This window comes from Plectropomus leopardus, chromosome 11 (genome assembly GCF_026936395.1).
Source record: "Plectropomus leopardus strain MGB_pleo_1.0 chromosome 11, ASM2693639v1, whole genome shotgun sequence".
Classification (NCBI taxonomy): Eukaryota; Metazoa; Chordata; class Actinopteri; order Perciformes; family Serranidae; genus Plectropomus; species Plectropomus leopardus.
In genome coordinates this window covers 25960715-25969332 of record NC_142186.1, presented here as the reverse complement: position 1 = coordinate 25969332, position 8618 = coordinate 25960715, and the positions used below count along the sequence as shown (strand labels likewise).

Below are 8618 nucleotides of genomic sequence, written 5' to 3'. Positions count from 1 at the left end.
TAGCTAGAAACAAGACTCCAAATGAGTGGTGATGTTCCTCAGTGAGTGCGTTTACATGGACATAAATACCCTGTTAATGAGGCTTATCTCATTTATGATTATATGGGGGATGTGCTGTTTACATGAGCACAGTGAAATTGGGTTGTTTTTATTCTCCGTGTACATGATCAATACTAGACAGATGGGGCCTACCAAACACAGGCCCAGCCATTGTTTGTGTTTTTCTTAACGTTACTTGGTGAAAGCCGTGCCTGCACTTGTAGTTAGCGGCACTTAATAACCAGGATAAGGTGTATACATCAGGCCCCCAGGAAGTGCACTGTGCCTTAAAGCAAATTCTCATAGTGATTAAAAAGTGGGATTAGAGCTCCTGAGTCTGTTACGTGACACCATTAGACCCAAAATAACTTTTTCCCATGGACTGGCATGGCAAAAGAGACATCTGTAAACCAGTGGATTCATTTTTGAGCATTACACCACCTGCAAAGTGACTAGTTTCGACATTTGGATTTGAGCCATTTGGTCTGATAAGATTTGGAAGAGCCACAATTTTTTATCTCCATTTAAGTTAGCTGAGCGCTAAACTGGAAGTCTCTAGTGTGCCAGCTTTGTGGGCCACACATTGTGTAAGCAGCACCGATCATCTGGGTACTTTTATATGTGATAGTTGAGCATTTTTGGCTTGATGCAACACTGAGCAAGTCTCACAGTCCCCCTCTGAAGCTGTATCCAGTTTTTTTTAGTACATTCATGTTACAGAAAGCCTTTATTATCATTGTACAGTGCATAATGAAATTGAAAATGCTTCGCCAAAAGCAATGACTTTATCCAATAGATTTGATTTAATTTTTAACAACCTTCCCTCATTTGTTTGTATGATTTCCATTTCAGCCGTATTTGTTGTTGCAATGAGAGGCAGGTCAACAGTAAAGTAAATATGGAAAGCAGGCTTATTTGCTTCAGTGCTGAGTTTGTAGGCCATGTTGATAAGCCCTCGTCGCCTGCCAAATGCCTCATCTGACTGGCGTGGAGGTTTGCAGCTCTCTTCCGAAAACACAGCGGACCACTCTTCATTAAAAAAAAAGCAAATAGAAGCACACCCCAACAGAAAACCAATACAAGCAAACTGAGCCAATTGGTTCTGAAGAGACAAATTTAACAGGCAGATATGATTACCTCAGACACCACTTCTCCCCCGATTCCACAAACAACAGTTAGGCAAGTCAATTTACCTTAATTTCATTGGAGGAGAAAGCCAGCCAGCCAGCCAGCCAGGTTGAAGCTGGTGCTTGATGCGAGTGAGCGCTCGTTAGATGATAATGGATGCGTGTAATTGGTGAAGTGCTGATTGCTCCCCCAAAAAAGATTCCATCGGAGGAGAATTTTCTGTTTCATTAAGCCATGGTCAGAAATAATAAGATAGCCATCTGTAGACTGAGAGATGATAAAAAGGGGGGGAGGGGTATGAAAGGTGATCAGAAATAGCATCCAGTACTGTCATACATTAGTAATTATTGTAAAGGTGACAAAAAGACAGATTGTGGCTCTGGTATTGTCTTTTTCATTGATCTATCCTCATTTTTCTGTTGTCATCTATTTTCTTTTATCTTCACTTCAGTTTGTATTTTTGCGCATTTTTCAGTCTGCTCTTAATCATGCACGCTGAATCTGTGTTTTTCATTCTGCTGTGTGTGTGTGTGTGTGTGTGTGTGTGTGTGTGTGTGTGTGCGCGCATCTATTTAGTTTACAGCCTTCATGTATCACTGGCTGGCTGCACATCAGCTCGCTTTTATGGCCCAGGATCAAACACTGTAAAGCATGCTCCGATAGGCATGCAAACGCACACTGATACAGACACTTTAGAGCCACAAGTGCTTACTCATCACACCGCATGGAGGGGAAGCTTTGTGAGACGTTTATGTGCTTTGTTTCTCAATGCACTGATTACTGAGGAGTGCATGGTTTACTGCTCATTTTTCTGTGCCCCCCCTCCTCTCTCTCTCTCGTTCTTACTACGCGCGGACACCTTCCTCATTTATTTGTGACAACAGAACAAGAACATGACTCATCCGAGATAAGAGCGATGAGGAATGGGCATCTTATGGGCCAGAAAATGATGACAGAAATGGCAGTTCTATAGAGAAAGGTCTGGTGACGTGTGTGAAGGAAAGCCCTCCCCCCCACCTCCCTATCATTTCCAATCAGCTGCCAGTTCTGCATGACTAATGCTGAAATGACATATATCATTGTCAGATAGGGCATGTTCACACAGCTGTTTTTTTTTAACACATACAGTAATAATGACAGTGTCCAACACACACACATACGCACACTGCCCATGCACGCTAGCTCACTCTTATCTTGCTGGCTGACACCATTTTGCTCTCTAACAATCTTGCTAATTATAATTGTTAATTAATTCTCTGCCAGTGTCCTCATCAGGAGACTAATAACCTACATTTCCATTAATTAGACCTTCAACCCTGCGCTCCCTCTCTCATTCTTTCCGTCCCACTCCAATCCACCCCTTCGTCCTCTGCCTGCCTGCATCCCTGCGCCCGCCTGCTGTTCTCCTCTCCCAAGATTGTCCGTAGACCACGTGCACACATGGAGTGTGATTAAGTGTGTGTCTGTGTGCGTGTGTGTATCCTTGTTTTACTCACATTGCGGGGACAAACGTGTTTACACAGCCACCTTATGGGGACTCAACTACCATTTAGGGACAAAGGAAACCACTGAGATTTAGGGTTACAGGGGCTGTTTAGGAAATACATGTATTTGCTTTCTAGCTTAACGTTAAATGAGGAGACTGATGTCATCTGTACGGTAAATATAAAGCTGACAATGAGTTATCTTAGCTTAGCATTGGGGTAAACAGGTAGCATGGCTCTGTTCAAAGGTAAAAACTAAATAATCTGCCAACCAGCTCCTCTAAAGCTCACTAATTAACATGTTATAGTAGTTCAAGTCTCTGTTGGTTGCCTGGCAACTGGTCCAGGCCAAGAAATAGTCTGGCACATAACCCCCTGGAAAAAAAAAAGGCAAACTGTTGCTTTTACACTTTGATTTTTCTAAAGATTAAACAAACAAGGTATAAAATGTTAATCTGTGATCTTTAGAGGTGCTGGTTGGTGTTTTTTGACACATTCAGATAAGCACCAAATTCTGAGCGCTAAGCATAAGCAGTCTCTGTGGGCCCCCCCGTCCTTCCTCTATTGATCCATGTCTCTCTCACATACCCTTTTTGGGTTTTTTGTTACAAAGCCAGTTTGCTTTCTTTCCCTTTCTTTATTTCTCCAATGTCCCTTTTTTGTGTAAAGACATGACAGTGTATGCTGTTACTCCAGCAGCATAGACAGTCACTTATTAGCTGCATCTAGACACAAATCCTAGTATAAGGGCCGACTAAGCCATTTTACATACTTAAGGGGTGAGAGGGGCCTCAGAGAGCCTCCACTGTTTTTTATACTGATTTAAGTCTTTCAATTGATTTATTCAGCCAATTTGAATGTAGTCATGGCGCTAATTATTTCGAAGTAACAAATAGTCAACAAAAACAACCTTTTTATTTCAGGCTTTTCGAGAGCCCTTTTCCCATTGGGACCTGGGTAATCAGTGCCACTGTCCTTCCCACTGCAATGCCCCTGCATTCAAATAGAGCCATGCTAGCTGATTCCACCTGTCTTCCAGTCTTTATGCTAAGCTAAGCTAATCACCTGCTAGCTCTAACCACATATACCAGCTACAGGTGTGAGTCTTGGAAAGAAAGAAAATTAGTCAATTTCTAATTTTTCCTTTAAGGCTCGGTTTATGTTTCAGAAATGATTGTCGATACAAAACAAGTTGGTGTGTGTGTGTGTGTGTGCGCGTGCAGTATGGGGACTCAACAACCATTTGAGGACAAAAAAATAAAAGTCCCCATACAGAAAACCATTGAGGTTTAGGGTTAAAGAGACTGACATTTTAGGAAAGGTTGATGAGAAAGATGGATCATTCTCACGTCTGTTCAGTAAAACTGAAGCTGGAGCACCTGGTTAGTTTAGCTCAGCATAGGGACTACAAACGAGGGCAAAAAGGTAGCCTAGTTCTGTCTAAACTGAATAAAAATCTGCCCACTGGCAACCCAAAAGCTCACTAATTAAGGCATTATAGTCGTGTAGTAGTCCAAGTCTCTGTTGGTTGCCTGGCAACTGATCCCAGCCAAGAAATAGTCTGGCACAAAACCCCCTGAAAAAAAGGCAAACTGTTGCTTTTACACTTTTTTGGAAGGATTAAACTAACAAAATGTTAATTTGTGATCTTTTGAGGTGTTGGCTGGTATTTTGTCACATTCAAACGGAGCCAGGCTAGCTGTTTCCACCTTTTTCCAGTCTTTATGCCAAGCTAAGCTAACCAGCTGCTTGCTCTACCTACACATATCAGCGTCAGACATGAGTGTTGGCCAGAAAGCAAATAAGTCAATCTCCCAAAATATCTGAACTATTCCTTGAAGGCTTTGTTTGTGTTTTTTTTTTTTAATGATGTAAGTCAATAGAAAACAAGTTTCTGTGTGTGTGTCTGTGTGTCCTTGACAATGTGTGGGCGATCAATGGACAAACAGCCCCTCTCTCTTGGAAACTACTCTTCCCATCAGGCTTAGCTGACCTGGTTTCGGTGCACAGCGGAGTCGTGTTATCGTGTCACCGCTTGCTCTGATCTCAGAACAAATTTCAGATGTGGTGAACACACTGTTAACCGCACTGTAGCAGAAAAGATTAACAGGGTTGTTTACTTCACAGGCCTGTTGATCCTTCAGTCGTCCGGATCTGCTGCAAACTCTCCATGACTTTTAACTCTTTGTTTCCTGTGTTAGCTGCTCTCAACTCGCCCTTTCTTTGAAGCTCTCTGCTCTTTTCTTCCAGATTGGATACTCTCTCTCTCTCCTCTTCCTTTTCCTCCCTCCGTCTGGCACTAGAGGAAGTGAGAGACAGTTGGCGCTTGCATGTCCATACTCTATTGGTGGTGGCAAAATGGCAGCTTCTGTCTCAGCCGTCCTCCTTCCTCTACCTCCCTCACCCTCTCCTGAGAGAAGTAACCCAGTTTTCAAAATGAATCGCTGCCTGTTCCCCTCAATCTTTCTCCTCTCTCTCTATCTCTCTCTCTCTCTCTTTCTCTCTCTCCTTCTCTCGTCCTCTTCTTAGTAAAAACAGAATCAATCTTGGAAAGAGAATACCACCTCTCTATCTCGTCCTCCTCCTCACCCTGCCTCTGGGTTAACGGATATATACCACTTCACTCTTCTATCTTTGGTTCCTTGAAAGCTCTCTTGAAAAGCTTGTTGCTTTTTGTTTTAATTGTTTTTCATTTTTCTCTTTTTTTTTTTTTAATTTGGCTGATTCTTTTCTTCTTGCCACAGCACTACTTGTCTTGGTCTTCTCGTCTTTCTTTCTGTTTCTTTTTTTTCGAGGTGACCAGCTACAGGTGTGACACATTAGCCTTTCTTTTGAAGTGAGCCAAACAAGGAGAAGAAAGGCGAAGTGGAAGAGAAGAAAGCTGCCCTTTAGTCGAGCCTTTCTTCCCAAAACACCACAAATTCAGGTACTGTTATCTCCGCCGTCTGGGTGTGCACCCATCTCCAGAACATATTTTTCTTCTTGTCATTATTTCACTAATTTCTGAGCAATGTGCCATTTTTCTCGCCACTCTCCTCGTTCACTCTTTTGATTGATTTGCTCCTGCTTCTTTGCTGAGACACCATCATTTCATCACATTTTCCTTCTACTTTTTTCGCTATGGGCTTATTTATTTATTCATTAAATCTCTGTTGGTGTTTCATTTATCATTTAGTAGCATGCAACCTCTTGCACCACATTCTCTAATACTTGCCGTTTTGCACTTTTTCTCAGCGCATCTCATCCGTGTTATTCTTTTCTTAACTTTGCTTCAAAAATGGGACTAATTGCTAATAAGGGCAGGCAGGAAGTCGAGTTTGGATACAGGCGCTAATATTGGAGCAGGTGGTGGGGGTGTTGTTGACATGGCAACAGGAGGTAGAGTTGACATGACGACTAGGGGTGGGGGGGTGGTGGTGGTGGGGGTAATCATAGCTGCAGGAGATGGAGATATCAGGGGTACAGTGAGAGGAGATGTAGGTAGAATGGACAGGCCGTATGTGGGACACACAGCGAGTTGCACTAATCGTTTAGTGTCTCAGAGTCTCTTAGGAGAGTTCTGTCTCCGTGTGTGAATTAACCTCCCTGTCTCCCTCATTACACCTCTCTTTTCTCTCACTCTTGTCACTCTCTTTGCACTCCCTCCATCCTCTTCTGCACTTCCGGTCTGTTCTCGATCTTTCTCTCTATCGCGTCACTCCTTCGCTGCTCCCTACATCCCATGTGCCATTAATACAACTCCTGTTGCTGCCATGACCCAGTACACTCTCCATCCCTCCTCCTCCTTCTCCCAGTCTTCCTCCTCCTCCTCCTCCCTGCCCTTGCTTCCTCCCCTCCTCCCTCTCCCATGCTCAAGGTCTTTTGTCTGCGCAACTCTGCAAACCCTCTTTACTGACACTCATCATCCGTTCCCCGTCTCTCTACTGTATCCTCCAGGCATCATGTCGACCCCAGTGTCCCCTTCCCCCTCCCTCTCACCCTTGACACTGGCCTCCCCTGCATCAGCAACCTCCCCCGGAGCCTCCCCTCTCCCCTCGCCCCTCTCCCCTCCAGCCCGGGTGCCGGTCTTCCAGAGGAAGGGAGCGCTCAAACACAAGAGGATTGTCGAGGTGAAAGACCATCAGTTCACGGCCCGCTTCTTCAAGCAACCCACCTTCTGCAGCCACTGCACCGACTTCATCTGGTACAACACACACACACACACACACACACACACACACACACACACACACTTACACAGAAACCAACCCGGCAGTTCATAAGCCGCCTCCTCAGACATCCCACTACTCTATCTGACTCTGAATTCCTCTGCACTTATTCTCTCTTTAACCAGATCCAGCTGCCTGCTGGAGAAACAGCCTACACTCTGTAGCCACCACACTGACCTGACCTGATCACATAACCTCACCTCCACACTGCAGCCCACACAATACAGGAGTTACTTTGGGAGCTTCATGAGCTCACATACATGCAAGTGAGAACCCAATTAGGACATGAACACTTGCACAAAGAGTTACTGAAGAGGCAAACATGCGCAAACAGGCACAATTATTCAGATCTTAAAGGGGCCGTCTTTAGTACAGGGACACTCAGCTTGATTTGCTTGGGGGGCACTCGTGCAAAATGACAGGAGGGCCACGGGTCAGTAAAAACAGCCTCATATATGTTTCAGGGATTTAAGGACATTCCTAGAATTTTATGACATTTCTTGGATTTTAGGACATTCCTAAGACTTTAGGACATTTCTTGAATTTTAGGATGTTTCTAGAATTTTAGGACGTTTATAGGATTTAAAGACGTGTCTAGGATTTTGGGACATTTCTAAAATTTAAGGACATCTTGAGGAATTTAGGAATTTTCTCAAATTTTAGGATGTTTCTAGGATTTTGGGATGTTTCTAGGATTTTAGGTCATTACTAGGATTTAAGGATGTTTGTTGGATTTTAAAACATTTCTTTTTGGGACATTTCTAAGATTTTTAGGATTTTAGGTCATCTTTCGGAATTAAGGATGTTTCTCAAATTTTAAAACGTTGCATTTCAGGACATTAGGGGCTCAGTTAGGACCTCTGTCGGGAGTTGAGTAGGATTTTCCATTGGCACTTTTTTTTTTTAAATGAACAAGCTCTATTTTGATGCCGTTTCATGCACTCTGGCCCCTTATGTGTACTAAAAGCACTAAAACAATTTCTAGTGTGAATCACAGTATTTTCAGTGAGAATTAGAAAATGGTTGGAGGGGCCATTCAGCACCCTGTGTGGAGCAAATTTGGTTTGTGGGCCATAAATCGAGTATCAGTGTTTTAGTATATTACTTCTTACTTACTAGCACAGACCAAATTGCCTCTGGATGTATTTGGAAAGGCCTACAACTAATCAGAGCAACAAAAAATGTGACCTGGTGCTGCATACACACAAGGTGGGGTGGTGTTTGGTCTGTTTTCCAGCAGAAATTGTGGCCTGATCACAAACCATCTGAAACTGCAGCTAAACAGTACACAAAAATGTGTTTCAGAAAACATCTGAGGAGGGAAATAGATAATTCAGTTACAGAATATTGATCTGAGTTTCGGAGCCTGGTGCGTTGTGCTAGATGGAGCAGACTGGATGGAATCACTGCCAGTCAGAGCCGTGATATTGTCACGTTACTTTTCAAATCTGGACCAATGACCGATTCTGTCAATCATCATATAAAACCTGCACCTGCTTAGATAAGCGGTTGTGTATGGCCCACTGGAAATCTGTCTGAACTGGAAGGGACCAGAACACGGCTATTCAAAGACGGCTGGGACACACCTTTTGACCTAATGGGAGTTGTGGGGTATGATGCATGCGCAGTGTACCAGGAGCTGCGATGTTAGAGGGTGACAGCAGACGGCGCCTGAAATAAAAGGACGGTGTCCACTCAGCTGCTGTGTGTTGAGCCTCCTGTACTCAGACTGACACAATATTTGGGTACAGTCAAACGG

The 8618-nt window shown here is 43.6% G+C and overlaps 1 protein-coding gene across 1 annotated transcript in view; it reads left to right on the top strand.

The window, feature by feature from the left end:
* The first annotated feature begins 1720 nt into the window (after positions 1-1720).
* The window catches only part of prkcg (protein kinase C, gamma), a 29883-nt gene continuing 22985 nt past the window's right edge, over positions 1721-8618 (top strand). The window contains exons 1-2 of the mRNA XM_042490322.2: positions 1721-5577; positions 6588-6834. Coding sequence (XP_042346256.1) covers positions 6593-6834 — 242 coding nt within the window. The 5' untranslated portion in view covers positions 1721-5577; positions 6588-6592. The remainder of the gene's footprint in view (positions 5578-6587; positions 6835-8618) is intronic.